At 37.3% G+C, this 19792-nt stretch overlaps 1 protein-coding gene and 1 pseudogene across 1 annotated transcript in view; one reads left to right on the top strand and one right to left on the bottom strand.

Moving 5' to 3' along the window:
- LOC141512643 (guanylate-binding protein 1-like) overlaps positions 1-19792 on the top strand; it is a 135632-nt pseudogene that overhangs the window by 27794 nt on the left and 88046 nt on the right.
- The window catches only part of LOC141512642 (guanylate-binding protein 3-like), a 29913-nt gene continuing 23885 nt past the window's right edge, over positions 13765-19792 (bottom strand). Inside the window, 4 exon segments of the mRNA XM_074221741.1 lie at positions 13765-14975; positions 17317-17507; positions 18428-18530; positions 19068-19283. Of these exon segments, the coding sequence (XP_074077842.1) occupies positions 14751-14975; positions 17317-17507; positions 18428-18530; positions 19068-19283 (735 nt within the window). The 3' untranslated portion in view covers positions 13765-14750.

The raw sequence follows: 19792 nt of genomic DNA, 5'->3' as shown, positions 1-19792 counted from the left end.
TTTTTTCTGGCTTTCTAGAAGTCTGTCCTTCCTCCTCTCTACCTTTAGACTTTCCTAGATTCCTTTAAATCACAACTAAAATCTCTTCTTTTACTGAATGAATTTTCTAAACCCTCTTTATTCCAATGCCTTCCATTAATTAGTTGTTATTTATCTTATATATTGCTTGCTTTGTATATATTTGTTTACATGTTGTCATTCTCCTATCACCATTAGATTGTAAGCTCCTCAGGGTCTTGCCACTTAGCATAGTGCCTTGCAGAGGGTAAAGTTTAATGCTTAATCAATATTTATTTATTGATTTGATTGAATAACTCCATGTCCAACTTTCTATCTACTTTCTATTTAGCTTCTTCTAGGGAGGCAAGATATGAAGAAGTTTGACTACCAAGGAAGGCATTTTGTATTTGATCCTGAAGGTCATAGGAAAACCCTGAATTTATTGAATGAGTGTGGGGTAACATTATCAGACCTGCATTTCAGGAAAAACACTTTGACACATAAGTAAAGGTTATACTGGAGTAGAGAGAGAGACTTGTGGCACACTCACCAGCAAGCCATTGCAATAGTCAAGTCATGATGTTACAAGGACCTACATGAGGGGTGTGGAAGGGTCAGAAGAGAGAAGGATATGCAAGGGAGAGTTGTTTTAAAGGTAAAATTGATAGGTCTTGGTAATAGATTGATTATGGGGAGAGTGAGAAAGACTAAAGAGTTGATGATAACACTTAAGTTGAGAGCCTATAGGATTGTGAGGGTGCCCTAGACAATTATAGGGACATTTTAAAAATGAAAGAGTTTGGGGGAAAAGATGAGTTCAGTTTTGAATAGATATTATTTAATATAATTGAGGAATGTGTATTTCAAGATGCTAATTAGTGGCTGGAGATATGAGAGTGGAGGTCAATGTAGAGCTTAGGGTGAGGTAAGTTCCTTTGTATTTGTTTTATCAGCATAGATATGATTATGAATGCATGGAAGTTGATGAAATTTCCAAGTGAAAGATTATAGAGAGGAAAGAAAGGATCAGGAGAGAGTGGCTCATTCATGTTTAGCATGAATAATCTCAGTGAAGAACTAGTAAAGAAAGAATAATCAGGTACATAGAAGAAGAAACAGGAAATAGTGGAGAGAAGAGAGTATCAAGAAGAGAGTGATCTAAATCTAAGCTAGGGATAGGTCAAGAAGGTTGAGGATTAAAGAAAAGGTCAACAGATTTGACAGGAGTTCATTGGTAACTTTGGAGAAAATATTTTCAGTTGAATCATGAAATTGGAAGGCAGACCAAAGAGTTAAAAATGTAATGGGAGGGGTGGAGCTAATATAGTAAAGAGGAGGCATGGTCTTCCCTAAGTTGTTCCCAGCTCCCCTCAGAAATATGCTGTTCCATCCTTCCATCAGATTGTGAATAACAGAATCCACTCAAAGACAGAGTGGAACATTTTCCAGCTTCAACTATCTTGGAAGGACTACAGCAAAGTTCTCACTCAGGTGGAGGGAATATTGCTCAGCTTGGGGAGCAGAGATCTTTGGGGGTGGGTGTGGAGGAGGCCACCTTGGGGTAACAGCAGAGATCAGAAACTGAAGGTCCAGGTCCTGACTCAGTGGGTGAAAGACAGCAGACTGGCTGTCAGAGTTCTAACAACAGTGCATAGATCAGGTTGAATGGGGAGACCCCACACAATTGGCGTAATTTATTGAGCAGCCTCAAGACAGTGACAAGCCAGTAACATTGGAGGCCACAACGTGGAAAGTCTGTGTATAGACCCCTTACCCAAGAAACTTGGGACAGCACCTCCTATGTTCCAGGAGCAGAATTCCAAATGAGTATGAAAAGTCAAAGTCCTTACCATAGAAAACTACTATGGAAATAGGAAGATCACATCTCCATCTCAGAAGAGGGAAGCAGAAAAAGTAGTACTTGTGTTGCCCAGGAAGTGATTATGAATTGGTCTCAAGCCCCAAAAGATCAAGGGTTAAAAAGGAATTTTAAAAATCAAATAGGGACTTCCAGCCAAGATGGTGGAGAGAAGACAGGCACTGTTCTAAGTGCTCCTGCTTCCCCCTCAACATGAAAGAAACCATTTAACAGAAATTGGATCATCAAGCCCAGAAAGAGATGCTAGGAGAAGAAAGCCTACCAACAAGGTCTATCTCAGGGGACGATGGGTGAAGTGGAACAGAGAGCAGAGAGGCAGCACTGGGACAGCAGTGGAAGGAAGCCAGAAGACTAATCTTAGCCACAGAGGCTTTGATAAGTGACTGTTCTGTGAACCAACTTTAGCCACAGAAAGCAGGGTGGGTTCCAACACAGAGAGTCATACAGCATGCTTGGAAAGTGACCAGCTGGGCAAGGGACCTAAGCTCCATACTTTTTGGGGACCATTCTTCCCTGAAAGAACTGTGAATGCCCCCACCCCAGGCTCAGATGTGGGCCGCAGTTCATTCAGCTGAAAGGCAGGTTAACTCCCTCCCTCTGGTCTCAGCACTTTGTTCAAGGTCAACTCAAACCCTGCTTCTGACAGCTGCAAACACTCCAGAGAAAGCAACTGGTGCCCACTACTGGCCAGCCCTTGGAATTACTAAGCCAAGTGAACAAAGCCTCTAGAGTTTTCAAAAACAAACCTCTGAGAGCCATCCCTTCCCCCACCACAAGATCCTAGGAAAATGAAGAAAAGTGAGGGGAGAGGGGGACCCATGGAGGAATACTTAGAAGAAATAGATTCTAACCCAGAGAGATCTAGCACTTCTGAGGAGAATATAAATTGGTCTCCAATCCATAAAGACTTCCTTGAAGAAATCAGTGAGAAGTTTAAAAATCAATTGGGGGGGTGGCTAGGTGGCATAATGGATAGAGCACAGGCCCTGCAGTTAGGAGTACCTGAGTTTAAATTTGGCATCAGACATTTAATAATTGCCTAGCTGTGTGGCCTTGGGCAACCCACCTTACCCCATTGCCTTGCAAAAACAAAAAAAAAATCAATTGGAAAAATTGGGGAAAGAAACTCAAGTGAAAATTAACAGTTGTAATAGAAAATTAACATATTGCAACAAGAAAATAAATCCTTGCAAGGTGCAATTGGACAAATACAAAATGAGAATAGTTTTCTCAGATCCTCATTTGGGCAAATGCAAAAAGAAAATAAGTTTCTCAAAGGTATATTTGGGCAAATCAAAAACTCCTTCAAAAACAGAATTGACCAATTGCAAAAGGTAAATGAGGAAAATTCTTTTCTAAAAATTTAAAGAATGAAATCTTGGAAGCTAATGACTTCATGAGACAATCAGATTCTGTTAAATAAAATAAAAAAATAGAATAAAATATAAGATAACTCATCAGCAAAACCACTGACCTTGAGAATAGATCTAGTAGAGCAACTTAAGAATCATTGGGTTTCCTGAAAAAATTAAAGAGAACAAAAAAGTCTGGATTTAATATTACAGGATTTAGTGATGGAATATTGCTCTGAAATCTTGGAACCATAGGGCAAAATAGTTATTGAAAGAATACATCGATCCCCTCTGGAAAGGGATCTCAAAATGCAAATGCCCAGGAATTGTGTGGTCAAATTCCAGAACTATCATATAAAAGAGAAAATTCTGTAAGCAGCCAGAAAGAAACAATTTAGATGCCAAGAAGCCACAGGAAGGAGTACACAGGACCTGGCTACACCAACATTCAGGGATCAAAGAGCCTAGAATCCAAAGAGCAAGGGACCTTGCAATGCATCCAAAAATCCACTATCCAACAAAACTGAGACTTCACTTCTGGGGGAAAGATGTACTTTTTTTTTTTTTGTTTTTTTGGCAAGGCAAACGGGGTTAAGTGGCTTGCCCAAGGCCACACAGCTAGGTAATTATTAAATGTCTGAGACTGGACTTGAACCCAGGTACTCCTGACTACAGGGCTGGTGCTTTATCCACTACACCACCTAGCCGCCCCTTTTCCCCTTTTTTCTTTTTTGAAAGATGTACTTTTAATGAAATAGGAGACTTCCAACTTTTCCTGATGAAAAGACCAGAGCTCAATAGAAAATTTGGACTTCAAACAGGAGACTGAAGAGATGCACGAAAAATAAAAAAAAAGAGTAAAGAAAAAAACTGCTATCCAATAGAATACAACTGGATATACACCCACCTGGGAGAAAGATTTCCATAACTCTCAAGAACTGTAATTCTATTAGAAAGAATGTGCTCAGCAAGAAATAATGGACACTCATAACTTAACCATGACTGTAAGGGAATTACATATATACAATACCTCCTTAAAAAGGGTAACAGTAAAGAGATGGAAGGATGGAGGATTTTGAATGAAGTAAATCTCATTACATTAACAGGCACAAAGGACCTATTACAATAGAGGTGAAGAAGGGAGGAGGTGAAAACCACCTGAATCTTCATCTCATCAAACTTGGCTGAAAGTTAACTTATACACAATCAGTTAAGAAACTTATCTTTCAAGCATTAAAAGGGTAAAAGTGGAGGGGGGCAGGGAGGGTGAGAGAAAAAAGGGGAAATAACAGAAGGAAGCGAAGGGGAAAAGAAGGAAGTAGAAGGGGAAAAGGGAAAAGGGAAAGAAAGGGGAGGGTGGTTATTGTAGGAGGATAAATACACTGAAGGTGGGGAATATGGATAAAGGGGAAAAGGGGAAAAATACAAATGGGAAAATAGCATGGCAGGCAATGAAGAATTAGTAATTATAGCTTTGAATGTGAGTAGGATGAACTCTCCCTTAAAATGTAAGTGAATAGCAGAGTGGATTAAAAACCATAATCCTATAATATGCTGCTTACAAGAAACTCATTTGAAGCAGAGAGGTACATATAGAGTAAAGGTAAAAGGTTGGAGCAAAATATATTTTGCTTTAACTGAAGTGAAAAATGCAGGAGTAGCAATCCTTATCTTTGAGAAATCAACTGCAAAACAGATGGCATTAAAAGAGATAATGAAGGAAACTATATCCTCCTAAAAGGTAGCATAGACAAAAAAATAATTTCAGTACTAATGATGCCCCAATGGTATAGCATCCAGATTCTTAGAGGAGAAGTTGAAAGAGCTACAGGAAGACATATACAGCAAAACTCTACTATTGGAAGACCTCAACCTCCTACTCTCAGATTTAGATAAATCTAGCAATGAAATAAACAAGAAGGAAGCTAAGGAGATAAATCGATTATTAGAAAACCTAGATATGATAGACTTATGGAGGAAACTCAATGGGGATAGAAAGGAATAGACATTTTTTTCTCAGTATCTGGCACTTACACAAAAATTGACCATATATTAGGGTATAAAAACCTGATGATCAATTGCAGAAAGGCAGAAGTATTGAATGCATCTTTCTCAGGGCATAATGCAATAAAAATCATATGCAATATTGGATCAGGGAGATATAGATCCAGAACTAATTGGAAACTAAACTCATTTTAAAGAATGAGTGGATCAAGCAACAAATTATAGAAAGAATTAATTATTTTATCCTATGTTTATGCATACATTAGTGAAAGAGGAAATCAATGAATTGAATATGCAACTAAAAAAATTGGAGAAAGTTCAAATTTAAAGATCCCTAAATTAAATACCAAATTAGAATTTCTAAAAATGAAAGGAAAATTAATAAAATTGAAAGCAATAAAACTACTGAATTCAAAATAAAACCAAGAGTTGTTTTGATGAAAAAAGTAATAAAAATGATAAACCTCTGGTTAATTTGATTCAAAAAATGAAAGAGAAAAACCAACGTGCTTGTATCACAAATAAAAAAGGAGAACTCACCACCAATGAGGAGGAAATTAAAGTAATAATTCAGAATTATTTTGCCCAACACTATGCCAATAAATTTGATAATCTTAGTGAAATGGATGAATATTTACAAAAACATAAATTGCCCAGATTAAATGAAGAGGAAATTTAATAACCGTATCTCAGAAAAAGAAATTCAACAAGCCTTTATTGAACTCTCTAAGCAATAATCTCCAGGGCCAGATGGATTCTCAAGTGAATTCTATCAAACATTTAAGGAACAATTGGTGAAATCATCCAACATTTCTGGAGAGCAATTTGGAATTATGCCCAAAGGGCAACAAAAATGTGCATACCCTTTGATCCAGCAATACCTCTACTGGGTCTATATCCTGAAGAGATCATGAAAAAGGGCAAAACATTACTTGTTCAAAAGTATTCACAACAGCCCTGCTTGTGGTTGCAAAGAATTGGAAATTGGGTAAATGTCTTTCAGTTGGGGAATGACTTAACAAACTGTGGTATGTGCATGTCATGGAACACTATTGTTCTATTAGAAACCAGGAGGGATGGGAATTCAGGGAAACCTGGAAGGATTTGTATGACCTAATTCTGAGTGAGATCAGCAGGACCAGAAAAACTTTATACACCCTAACAGCAACACAGGAGTGATGATCAATCTTGATGGACTTGCTCATTCCATCAGTGCAACAATCAGGGACAATTTTGGGGTATCTGCAATGGAGAATGCCATCTGATCCAAAGAAAGAATTGTTCAGTTTAAACTAAAGACCAAAGACAATTACCTTCAATTTAGGGAAAAAAAACCCATTATGTTATTATATGATTTTGCTATCTCTTATACTTTATTTTTTTCCTTAAGGATATGCTTTCTCTCCTATCACATTCAACTTGGATCAGTGTTTAAAATGGAAACAATGTAAAGACTAACAGATTGCCTTCTGTGGGGGGGCAGGGATGCAAGAATAGGGGGAACATTGTAAAACTCAATACAAAATCTTTCTCTAAAAGAAATCAAATAGCAAGAACAAAAAGAAGTACAAACATTGACTGATGAAAACACCTCCTTTAAAATGCTTTTTTAATAGGACAAATGCAAACAGAAAACAGAACTGACCAAATGAAAAAAAAATCCATTGAAGAAAACAATTCCATTAAAAAATACAGTTGATGAAATGGTAAAATTAAACAGCTATTTTGAAAATATAAATGACCAAATGAAAAACAAGATACAAATGCAGTTTCAAAATTTCTTGATGAAAAGGGTAGAAGTGAACAAAATCATCAAATAGGAAACTCAAGAGAGTCACAAAAAGATAGACAAGGGAAAAGAAAACTAATATTATTCAATATGATTAAACTTTTTCCATCCCTATGGAGAATGTTACTTGTACCTATTGAGAGCTGTATTTATTTTAGAAGGTGTATACCTAAAGAATGAATGGCCATAAATTGATTTTCATGGGATGATTTTAAAAAAATTAAGCCATGGAGAAAAAAAAAGAATTGTACTGGGAAAAGAGGAAAGGGGAGATGGAATAGGGCAAATTACATAAAATGAAGAGACACAAAGTGCCTATTACAGTAGGGGTGAAAAAAGGGAGCAGGTGAGAATTGCTTAAATTTTGATCTCATCAGTTTGGCTCAAAGATGGAATAACATATACACTCAGTTGGGTTTAGAAATTTAACTTACCTTTTAGGGAATTAGGAGGGGAAAGGAGAAAAAAGAGAAGTAAGTACTGATAAAAGGGGTAACAGGAATGAGGGTAAAATTAGGAGGGGAAAACTGGAGGGAAAAGGGAGTGGGGACTGCTGAAAGGGAGGGATGATTGAGGGAGGCAGTGTTCAGAGGAAAACCAATGGTGAGTAGGGATAGGGTGAAACTAGAGTGAAAAATACACACAGGGAGAAGATAGGATGGAGGGTTATACCGAGATAGTAATCATTAACTATGAATGTAAAGGGATAAACTCTCCCATAAAAGAGAAGTCTTAGAAGAACGGATTAAATGTTGTTTATCAGCAACAAATATGAAGCAGAAAGATGCACACAGTGTGAAGGTAAAAGGCTGGAGCAGAATATATTATGCAATAAAACTGTGTGTACTCATTGATCCAGCAATACAACACCAGGTCCATATCCAAAAGACATCTTAAGAAAAGGCAAAAATACCTATAGTGGCAAAAATATTTAAAGCAACTCTTTTTATAGTTTCAAAGAAGTATAAATTATAGAAATTCCCCATCAATTGTCAAATATCTGAACAAATTATGGCATATAAATGTGATGAAATACTATTTTTCATTCATTCATTCATTCGTTTGTTTGTTTATTTGTTAGTTTGTTTTCATGCACTTCATGCATATTTCCAAGTTACTAAATATTCCTCCATCCTCCCTTCCCACCCCCTTTCTCTCAGCAGGGAAGAGTCAGGTTAATATTTTACATATCCATTTTGTTAAACATATTACCAGGTGAGTAATCTTTGGCACGAGGAATTAGGATTAAGGGAATGAGACACATAAGATATGATTTTTAGCATGTGTTCATCCGATTTGGAAAGGTTGTTTTTTCTGTGTGTTTTGTTTTGTTTTGTTTTTCTCCCTTTTGTTGGGCATTATTTAGTCCATCACTAGTCAAATTCACTTGTCCTAACTCTGAACTGTCAAGTGGAGCTACTTCCATCAAAGCTACTCATCTCATAATGTTGTTGATGTGTATATTGTTCTCTTGACTCTACTCCCTATGCTCAGCATCAGATCCTGTAAGTCATTCTATGCTTCTATAGAGTCCAACCATCCACAGTTTTTTATAGAACTATAATATTCCGCAGTATTCATGTACCATAACTTGTTTAGCCATTCCACAATTGATAGGCATCCCCTCAATTTCCAGTTCTTTGTCACTACAAAAGAGCTGCTATAAATATTTTGGAACATTGTAGAACTTTTCCCATTTTTTAGAATTTCTACTGCCTATAGTCTTAGAATTGGAATTGTTGAGTTAAAGTGTATAAACAATTTTATTGTTTTTGGGAATCGTTCCATATTTCTCTCCAGAAATTTTAGATTCATTCTCTACTCCACCAGCAATGCATCAATGTCCCAATCCTTCCACAACTTCTCCAACATTGCTCATCTTTGTTTTTCTCATCTGGGCTAATCTAAAATGTGTGAGATGATACCTCATTACTGTTTTAATTTGCATTTCTCTAATGAATAGTGATTTGGAACATATATTCATAGGATTATATATAGCTTTAATTTCTTCATTTGAAAACTGTCTGTTCTGATCCTTTGACCATTTATCAATTGGGGAATGACTTATGATCTTATAAGTCATTCTCTATAAATTATATATATAATTATATATATATATATGATTTTATATATATTGCTAATTGCTATATAAATAGGAATTCTCTATATATATTTAAAAATGAAACTTTTATCAGAACTCCTGGTTGTGAAGATTGTTTCCCAGCTTCCTGCTTTTCCTCTAATTTTGGTATCATTTACTTTATTAGTGCAAAAACTTTTCAATTTAATTAATATAGTCAAAATCATTCATTTAGCAGTTTATAATCTGCTCCAATTCTTGTTTGGTTACAATTTCATCCCTTTTCCATAGATCAGATAGAGTGTTCTTTAATCTAATAATTTATCTATGGTATCAGTCTTTAGGTCTAAATCCTGTACCCATTTTGACCTTATTTTGGTATAGGGTGTGAGATGTGGATCTATGCCTAGTTTTTACCATACTATTTTCCAGTTTTCCCAACAATTTTTGTCAAGTAGTGAGTTCTTATCCCAGAAACATGTCTTTGGGTTTGTCAAATAGTCGATTGTCATAATTTCCACTTCTTTGAAACTATATGAAGAGTTGTAGTCATTTGTTGCAGTTTTTTTTGAAGCTATCCTAATGCACTCATCCATTACTCTATTGCTTAACCAGTACCAGGCAGTTTTGATGACTGCTGCTTTATAGTGTAGCTTTATATCTAGTAGGGGTAGGCCACCTTCTTTTACTGTAATAGCCAAATTCTGGAATACTACTTTGTAAGAAATCATGAGAGTGGACTTCAGAAAAGTCTGGAAAAACTTGCATGAATTGATGCTGAGTGAAGTGGGCAGCACCAGGAGAACACTGTACATATTAGCAACAACATTGTGTGGTGATCGACTGTGTCAGACTTAGCTCCTCTCAGCAGTTCAGTGATCAAGGACAATTCTAAAAGGCTTGTGATAGAAATTGCCATCCACATGCAAAGGAAAACTATGGCATCTGAATGCAGATGAAAGCATACAATTTTCACTTTTAAAAATTGCTTTAGGGGACAGTTAGGTGATGCAGTGGATAGGGCACTTGTCCTGGAGTCATGAGGACCTGAGTTCAAATGTGACCTTAGACATTTAATAATTACCTAGTTGTGTGACCTTGGGTAACTCACCCCATTGTTTTGGAAAAATCAAAGGAAAAATTGTTTTGTGTTTTTTCTTTTTCTCATATTTTTTTCTCTATTAGTTCTGATTCTTTTTTCACCAGATGACTAATATGGAAGTATGTCAAATATGATTTTACATGTATAACCTATATCAGATTACTTGCTGTCATAGGGATTTGGTGAGCAAAAATAGAGAAACAGAAAATTAAGTTCACAAAAAGATGAATGCTGAAATCTATCTTTGAATGTACTTGTAAAACTAAAATAAAACAATATTTTAAAAAGTACTGAGTGGAGAAGAAGGGGAAACTCCTACTGTAGAAGGAAATTAACCACAAGAGGCAGATGAGATATCATATAATAGCAAGGATGGAATATCTATATTGCAGTTATTACAGATAAAAATAAGAGGGAATGGAAATGAGAGGCATGAGATTTGAAGTTAAAATTCACTGTATTCGTTAGTCCTTATGATATTTAGGGCCTCTGCCATATTGCCTTACCAAACTAATTCTTCTCCTCCTCCCTTTACTTTAAGGCCTTTACTGTGGAGGGCACTCATTTCAGGTCAAACTCCCAATGCACTCATCTCTATGTCCCAGTCCTTGAAGAAATCTTAACTGCGGCTCTCCTGTTCACCTGAATGCACCGTAGTACAAAACCCACTAAACCTTGAATCTCCCTTAATGTTTGTGAGCAATAATCTCCAGGTGAATGATTGAAAAGGTAAAAATATACCCTACAGTGTGTTAACTTTCATAAACCAGCCCTCGAGGATGTCACCTTCGTGTCAGTGATTTGGTGAAAAGAAGGCTCTTCCAGTTATGCTTTGGCCAGATTATTTTGTTTTTAATTTTGTTTTTTACTTCTTTAGTCTCTTTTGCCCAAATCTTCTTTGTTTGAGGAAATCTATCAATTGTCTGAGACCAACATTCCTCCACAGTTTGATGTTCTGGGCCTGGGAGACTCAACATTCTAGAAGCATCTAAAGCAACCAAGAAGACTTTTACCTAGATTTCATGGAACATATGATTCTGACCTGGGCATTAGGGAGAACTCTGGTAAGAAGAAGGATGAGCGAGATTCACCTGGGCAGACATTGGTAGATGAATACTAGAGAGGGAGGAGATAGACTGGAGTCAGAATGATGTCTGTATATGTCTGCTCTTAGTTCTTCTATGCTTTGTCCTTTCCTATCCAGACCAACATATAGGTGCTGTTAGGGATAACAAGAACTTTGGGAATGAGACAGAGACTGTTGGAATCTGATTGATCTGCCTGGTGAGACTAAAATGCAGGATTCATGACTTGTTTTCTCTGCTTATTAGAGGGAACAACTCAAAACGGAGATGAAACATGGAACAATTACTTTCTGCTTAATTTTTGGGAAGGAAAAGAAGAAGAAAAATAAGAGATATGCTGTTTGTTTCTCCTGAGCTACTAGGCTGACCAGTACCTACACTTTGTTATCTTACTGTTTCTACAATGAATTGTTCTGTGTTTTCATTCTGCTGATATAAACGAGTGTCCCTTGACATCCACTTGGGTTAGAGCATTTATTTTTTGACTCAATTAGATGAAGAACAAACAGAGAGATTTTCCCTCTGGAGACATAGAGAACATTGAACTCCTTCATGATAAGGTGAGGTCCGGTGGGAGAAGTCCCTGAATCCATTTTGTCCTAATGAAAAGGCTGGAGATTATCTTTATTCTTTAGGTCTCATAAGTCCATAAAGGATCTGCAGATAAAAGTACAGGGAGAATGAAGCCTAAAGAACTGGATATTGCTGAAATGGTTGGAACTTTCTGTTCATTTTCCTTTGAGACTGCTGGACTTTGAGATGGCTAATGCTGGGTGCCAATTTCAGCTATCCCCTAGTACCTGAAATGTTTCTAACATCCAACCCTTTTCCCCGTCAGACCTGAGAAGTGAGGCTTTACCCAGGAACATCTTTGTTATTTTACATAAACAACCCTTTTTTATGGGTTTATAAGACAACATCCAAGTCATTTATCATATTGGAAACAGTGCTTTCTTATTGGGACTAAGATTTAATTAGTACAAGGGTAATCTGTATGAGAAAGTTCCTCTTACAAATGTGAACCAGTATCTTCTCTGTAATTTATTGTTATTGAAAGTTATCCAGAACACTGAGAAATGAAATGACTTGTCCAGGGTCACAGAGCCGGTATGGGTAGGACTTGAATTGAAGACTTCTTGACTCCAAAGTAAGTTCTCTATAATCAGTGCTGTCATGTCTACTCATATATTTGTACCTTCAAATACATACGGGAGCTCATGCTCATGTTTCATGCTTTAGTGGTTAGAGCATTGGTCTTAGTGTTAGGAAGTCAGGAGTTCAAATTCCTACCTCAGATTGCTAGGTGTGAGACCTTAGGTACTATTGCCTCACTTTCAATGTCATCTCCAGTTGACCTGATCCATATCTGGTCACTGGACCTAGATGGATCTGGAGGAGAAAGTGAGGATGTCATGGTCTTCTTTGAGAATGAAGCACAAACATAAAACAGGTGGGGCCTATTTCTAATTTATATGAAGATGCATTTTACAGTATTACAGAAGGAACTTTTATTTGTAAAAGGAGAAACATAAAAATAGAGATCTTTGAATGCACAACTATTACTCTGAAAGATGTATTGAAGGAAATGGAGAGAATGGTTTAGCCAGGGCAAGAAAAGGCTAAAGGGACCATTTATTATTACTAAGGATATAACGTGGAAAAGGGATAACATGTTATATTTTTAATCCAAGAAATCTGAATTGTACGTGATTCTCAAACTGCATTTTGAGGTCATCCAGGAAGCCACAGAGAATTTACAGGGACATCACATGATGTTTAAATTTTCAAGGGAAACACAGGGCTGCTAATAACTGTCAGACACCAGGCAAACTACAGCTTAGAGATAGTTCACAGATTCAACATTAGATCCCTTTACAACATTACATTCCTTTCATTAACTTTTTTAAATATTTGAGATGAGAATCTGTTCACTTGTGGTTTTGGCTGGGATAGTAATTCTATTTTATATCATAATGTTACAACATTGGGTTTTTGGTTGTTGAGTTAAAAAGAAAGTACTGAGCAAAAATTACCTTGGGAAAGGAATTGGGGTAGTTGTGTGTGTATAGTGTGTAATTCAACAATTTTGCTGTGCCCCAAAGCTGCAAATATTCCATTAATAATTATGGTTTTTTAAGAATGAAATAAATATTTTTCCTTCCTACTTATATTTATTAATTTGTCTCCTGTCAATTAAGTTGTTAGGACACAAATATTTATTTTAATATTTAATAAACATGACTCTTTTGTCTCAGTTGCTATGGAAAAACACTGAGAAATAAGGGAACACAGAACTGAAAACTTTTGGAAAACTCTGAATGAAAAGTTGTAAAGTGTTATATTCAGGGTTGTTATGAAACATATGGCTACACACATATCTTCATTTATTATTTAAGAGGGAGCTAGTTTGCTTGGAATTATAGGACTAGGAAAGTGTGTATGTTGACTATTTAGACAACAGATTTTGTGAACCCTAAAAAATACCCATCCAAAAACATAGGATTTGGAGCTGGAAGGGACCCAAGAGATCATCTAGCTCAACCCAATTATTTTAAGAGGAGGAAACTGAGGCTGGGGAAAGTTAAGTGATTTATCCAAGACAGTAAAGGCATTTGAGCTCAGGTCTTATGACTACAATCTCCAAACACACTCTATTATTCATATGCAAGCATTTTTCAAAGTAAAACTTGGGGTTCTGAAATCAGAGTCTGTTCCAGTTGGACTTTTAATAATCTTAAGAAGCACAGATTTATATTTATGAGAGGTCAAGGGATGTGTCCTCTGAATTTATCAGAATGAATTTATAGTCAAGGGTGAATCCCATCTTCTCTGTGACTTTGGGCAAACCACTGTGAATCTCTGTAACTCTATCTTCTAATATTAATAGTATTTCTTTGAGGCTTCCAAAGAATTTTTACTCATTTGTTGCTCCAAGCCTATGAAGTAGGCATTATCATCACCCCCATTTCATGAATGAGGAAAGTGAGACAGAGAGAGGTTCAGGGACTTTCTTAGGGTGCTACAGTAAGAGTCTGATGCCAGATTTGAACTCAGGTCTTCCAATCTTGCCATGTATTGCACCACTAAACAGTCACATGTAAAACAAGGCAGTTAGATTCCTTCAATGTCCAGGCTTCTTCTAGTTCTGAATGCTCTGAGGCATTAAAAAAGGGGAGAAATTCAAGCTTCTTGCCTTCCTGATCATTTGCCTTAATGAAAACAAGACTTTCATTCATTTAATAGAAAGAAGTCTCATATTACCAACACTGAGGAAATGGATATGGATTTGCTCCAAGTTTCTTTATCCAGTCTGGTGATCATCAGCTTTATTTTTTAATACTTGGGTGAATTAGAAGCAGAAAACACCTACATTCACACATATTTGGAAGTCTCAATGCCATATTTTATTAGGTGGAACAAATCTATTCTTAAACTTTTTTTGGGAAACTTTAACCCCTTTCATTGTGATAACTTTTTGCCCAATGCTGTCAACCCCAAGCCAGCCAGTTTTCCTGCACCAGGTAACAGGAACATCGCTCCAGTGCCTATGGTTTCTAAAATCATGGGCCACAAGGAGTCCTTTTTATGCTCCTCCTCCTTAATCTTGGTTTGTAGGTGATTCAGCTCTTTCCGCATCTTTTCAGCTTTCATATGAAATTCTTCCTCCATCAGTTTCTTTTTTACCTAATAGAAGATTAAAGCATGTCATCATTGTACGTAGTTAGTACTCATTTCACCAAGTACCAGACACATCTATGTATTTCTCCTACTCCTCTGAGGAGATTAGAAGATAAGAAAATGGCACAGGGACATTCCCTGACAGTGAGAAAAATCATTTTAGGCCTTCTCTACAACAAATTATTACCCTTCCACTATGAGAGACAAGAAGCTAGACTTCAGGGCCAATGGTGAAATCTGGAACACTGAACACAATGCCAATTGGCTTGGACTCATGATCCTAAAAGGGCAGTGCGGGGGGCTTAGTGGGAAAATGATGCACTTGGAGTCAGGAAGACCTGAATTGGATTAAAGCCTTATTCCTTAATCTATATTAGCACCCAATTGTCAGATTATGGTGAGGATAAAAATAAGTTTTTTTTTTTTAATTTGAAAGTGACACATAAAATACTTGCTTTTATCTTTGGCATTATTCTCAATTCATAAGTAACCCAGATGTCCACATGTTTAAAAAAACAGTCTGTAAATACTATATATAGAGAGAGTGATTCAGGAAGGGCTCAATCAATATCAAAGTCACTTGGTCCTTTGACCAATTTTGAAACTAATGTGAATTAACTTCTACTGGCTCCATTATCAGCCTGGGCTGACTCTGGCTTAATTCCATGAGTTTAGGCAGAGTTTGCTTCATCCCCATGGACCAATAGTTCTAAGTGAACCAGTTCAGCCACTGGATAGGTTCTTGTCCCAGGACCTAGCACTTTTGGGCTCAGGTAGGAGGGAAGAATGGATTCCATCTGGGATGGAGTCATCCTAGCAGCCCCAAACCATTAGGGACTCTGGAATTAACTTTCACTATCCATGGTGATTAGGATTACAGATGAGTCCTCTGACAGTTTTTTTAGGGTCTTTGTTGAGGACAAAGAAGTACTGATCTGAATTCAGGGGTTTCATTCAGAAGCAGATGGAGTAATGACAAATTCAAAACAGTTCCCTTTGAGGTTTCCTTCTACACATTATGGCCTTAGAAATACTAATCACTGGAACGTAAAGGTTCATGGCACTTTGTGATTTTCAAGCCTCTTTTTTTTTAAATTAACAGATGAAATGGAACCGTTTTGAAGCCACATTATATATTAAAGACCAGGAATGTGATTAGGTAAAGGGCATAGTGGCTTGGCTCCTGGGCTCACATATGCCTCTATGCCTTTCTTGGCCCTTGCTCTCATTTGTATGAATCAGCTTGGCTTTGTTGAGAGTCTTAGAGTCAGAAAGATCTGGATTCAAGTTCTACCTCAATACTTCTTGGACCCAGGACAAGTCATTTAACCTCCTCATTGCCCCAGGAATTCTCTAGAACAATCCTTGCAGGGTGATGCTGATGGTACTAGTAGAAGAAATTTTCTTATTGCAATTCTTTCCATCAATAAGGTCACAGGGCCAGTTCATTATTTCTTATATTTGCAGAGAGAATCAAGAATTTGTGTGTTGACATGCTAGGGGGTGGGGTGTGAACTTAGTCCACTAGAGTTTTTAGAAATGGTATCCTTTAGCAGATGCTATCTGTGAGAAATTTAGAAATGGAAGTTAAACCAGGTCATTCTGACCTCAAGAAAGAAAGGATACTTGTAGAGATAATTTCAGAAATTGCTGACCAGGAAATAGAATTCAAAAATATCATTAATCCTGAATGCACAAAGTAGTTGGGATAGTCCTTCATCTTTCTTCCAAAGAGTTTGGTCCCTGAGTTCTGCAAACTCCATCTGGAGAGAAAAGGCCTATTCCAACTGAGGTTTATAGAAATCCACAAATCTCCTATGGGAGAAAAACTTCTGAGGTATGTTGTTTAGATTGATGATGTTTCATGAAGTTGTGTCTGCCTTGTATAAAAGGGATGTAACAGAAAAGCCTTTGGTCAGGGTCTTTGTCTTGAACTAAATGTGTCTTCTCTTTGACTAGGAAAACACAAGACTTTGGTAGGGGCTTGTGAACTTTGAAACTCATAGGATGAGGACCTGAAGAATAACTTGGAACAGCCTTTTGGAATTATGAGAGCTAAGGGGATGCTTTCTGAGTGATACAAAAATCATTTGGACTGGACATCAATTTTGTGAGTCCAATGAGGCAGATGTGATTGGCCTTATATTATTATAATTGAGAAAACTGAAAAGGAGGAGGAAGGACCTCAAACCTAGGTCTTATGATGAAAAAGTCCATAGTCTATTCTTCAGCACAGTGACTTATATCAAGGCAAATTTGCCCTCCCTGTTTATCTACTCATCCCTGTCCTGCCAAGGTGATTCTGTTGCTTCCTAAGCATATACACTAATCACAAACTCCTATGCACCTTTAGCTTGTGATCGAGAATCATTTGCATTTCTCTCAGGATCTGACTCCTTTCTTCCTCCATCTTCTGTTTCAATTGGTTGATTTTTTCTTCATAACTTCTCTGCTGAGCTTCCATCTTTTGCTGCAATTCCATTTGTTGCTGTTCCAACATCTTCTCCTTCTCAGCTGCTTCTCTTTTGACCCGTTCAACTGTTTGATAGAATAGAAGGAAACAGAAGATTTAGACAGGTGAAACTGGTCAGGTAGTGAACATGCATTTATTAAGCACTCACTAGAGGCCAGACACTGTGCATTTGAGAGACCCAAAAAAAAGAGCTTAAAAAGAATTCCTGTCCTCAAGGAACTGTCCTAAGGGAAGAAACACCATCCAAATAATCATTCAGATGCAAGACGTATCGAAAGAGGGCAGCTAATTGTGGGACTGGATAGAGCCCTGAAGTCAGGAGGATCTGAGTTCAAATCCAGCCCCACACAGCTGTGTGACATTGGGTGAGTCAGTTAATCCCATTGCCTTGCAAAAAAAAGATCTATAGATAGTTATTGGAAATCACTATGATTGAGGAAGGCATAGTTGGAGAGACATAGGAAGGCCTTCTGAAGAAAGTGACAGTGTTTTCATCATCAGAGATATCTTCTTCTGTCTGGGGAACTGTTAGAAAGTCAGTGTTGCTGAAGCACACCAAGAGTGGAAGGCAGAAAGATATACAAAACAGTAAAGGTAGGAAAGAACCAATTTGTAGACTTTAAATGTTCAATGAAGGAGTTTATATATGATTCTGGAGGTAAAAGGGACTCACTGGAAGTCATTGAGCAGGATGCTGACACATAATATTTTCTCTTGCACTCAGAACCCAAACTGACTATTTGAAAGAAACTGAAAATTCCTAAATTTCTTTTTTTCTTCATTAGATTCAGAGAAACAAGTTTGAAAGAATAACTTCTCTGACCTGGTGTCATAGTCACAGTTGCTGGTTACAAATCTAGCAGGGACTGGGACAATAAAGAAGAAATACCAAGCATTTCAGGAAATCTTTATGCCTTAGGACAATTTTGTTTACAAATTTCCAAACCCACCCAAATTCCTGCTTGACTAGATCCTTTCCCTGTACCTTCCAAGGCCCTCTCCTGATCAGCAAGAGCTTGATCTGTCTGCAGGATGGCTTTTTCTGTCACTGCCAGTGACTGCAGATACCTTTGGAGGACGTCTTCCGCCTGGACAAGCACACAAGAGATATATTCATAACTTTCCTCAGTCTTAGATAGATGCTGAAGAGAGCATAGCTTCTGTGGTAGGAGCAATCTATGCTATAGTATGGATTATTCTTTTTCCTTAAACAGTATTGAAAACATTTTTAGGACTTGATTGACTCAGGAGACTAAACACAGAGGCTACTGATGTGACCTGCTTGTCAGTAAGAACAGTAAGCCGGCCATAAGGAGATACAGCTCTGAGCACCTCATTTCCTTCCAAGTTTAAACATGAGGGACTAGGGCAACCTGCCTCAAGTCTGGCCTCTTGCGACCCTCATATGGCCTATCTTCCTAAATTATCAAACATATTCTCTGGGAAGGGACAAGAGATTTCTATCAAGAACTCCCAGCAGAGATGTGAACTATAAAGTCAGAATTTCTGTGACCAGGCATTCTCTTCTTGGGTGGTTATTGGAAGGTGAGCTCAATCAATACCTTGTAGGATCAGGGGCACCTCCAACTTGTGTCACCATTCCTGGCCTCCAGGTCTTTGCTCACCTTTAACCCTTTCCTGGGAAGTTGATGATAATTGTTTATCATTTTTTTTTTTATTTCTTCCTTGTAGAGCTTGTATCCTCCTGGCACAGAGAAGGTGCTTTGAGAAATGGCTTTCCTCAAAGTCTGAGAGAGATCCTTAAGCTTAGTTTGGCAATATTTGGTTGATTCTTCCTCACTTCGCTTTATGAAATCATTCTTCTTGGTTTCTAAGATTTGCTACAGTGAGATGGAGAGAAAGTAAATTAGGGGAAATAAAGTAACTTTTAAGAGAATGTCTACTTGCTTTTGTTTTTCTGGAATGATGTATCTCAGGATATAATAAAACTTAAAATTTTGATTTAGGAACTGAGATACTTAGGCTAATTTTAATCTACTGGTCACTATCTAGGGCACTGTGGACAAGTCATCTTTTGGACCCAAAGTCTGCACTCTCCGTAGGAGGTGATCTCATCAAATGATCCTCCATGTCAGTCCTGAAAGTCTAAAATAATCAATCTCCTTTTGGTGTAGTTCAAATGAGTTTGAATCTGGTAAGTAATACAGAGCAGATGTCTGGACAGGCAGGAAACATTACTAGCAAGAATTTGTGAGTCCTAGGAGTTGGAAGATACATAGAGATTCCAGTAATGTCATCTATCCAGCAAATATGCAAGTGGGAAGCATTTTGTCTTTTTAAAAAACTCACTGATTTCAGTGAGTCTCAAGGAAGGAGTATCTTTTCATGG

This window comes from Macrotis lagotis, chromosome 2, assembly GCF_037893015.1.
Source record: "Macrotis lagotis isolate mMagLag1 chromosome 2, bilby.v1.9.chrom.fasta, whole genome shotgun sequence".
Lineage (NCBI taxonomy): Eukaryota > Metazoa > Chordata > Mammalia > Peramelemorphia > Peramelidae > Macrotis > Macrotis lagotis.
Note: the sequence above shows the minus strand (reverse complement) of the source record. Positions and strands in the feature narration are given on the sequence as shown.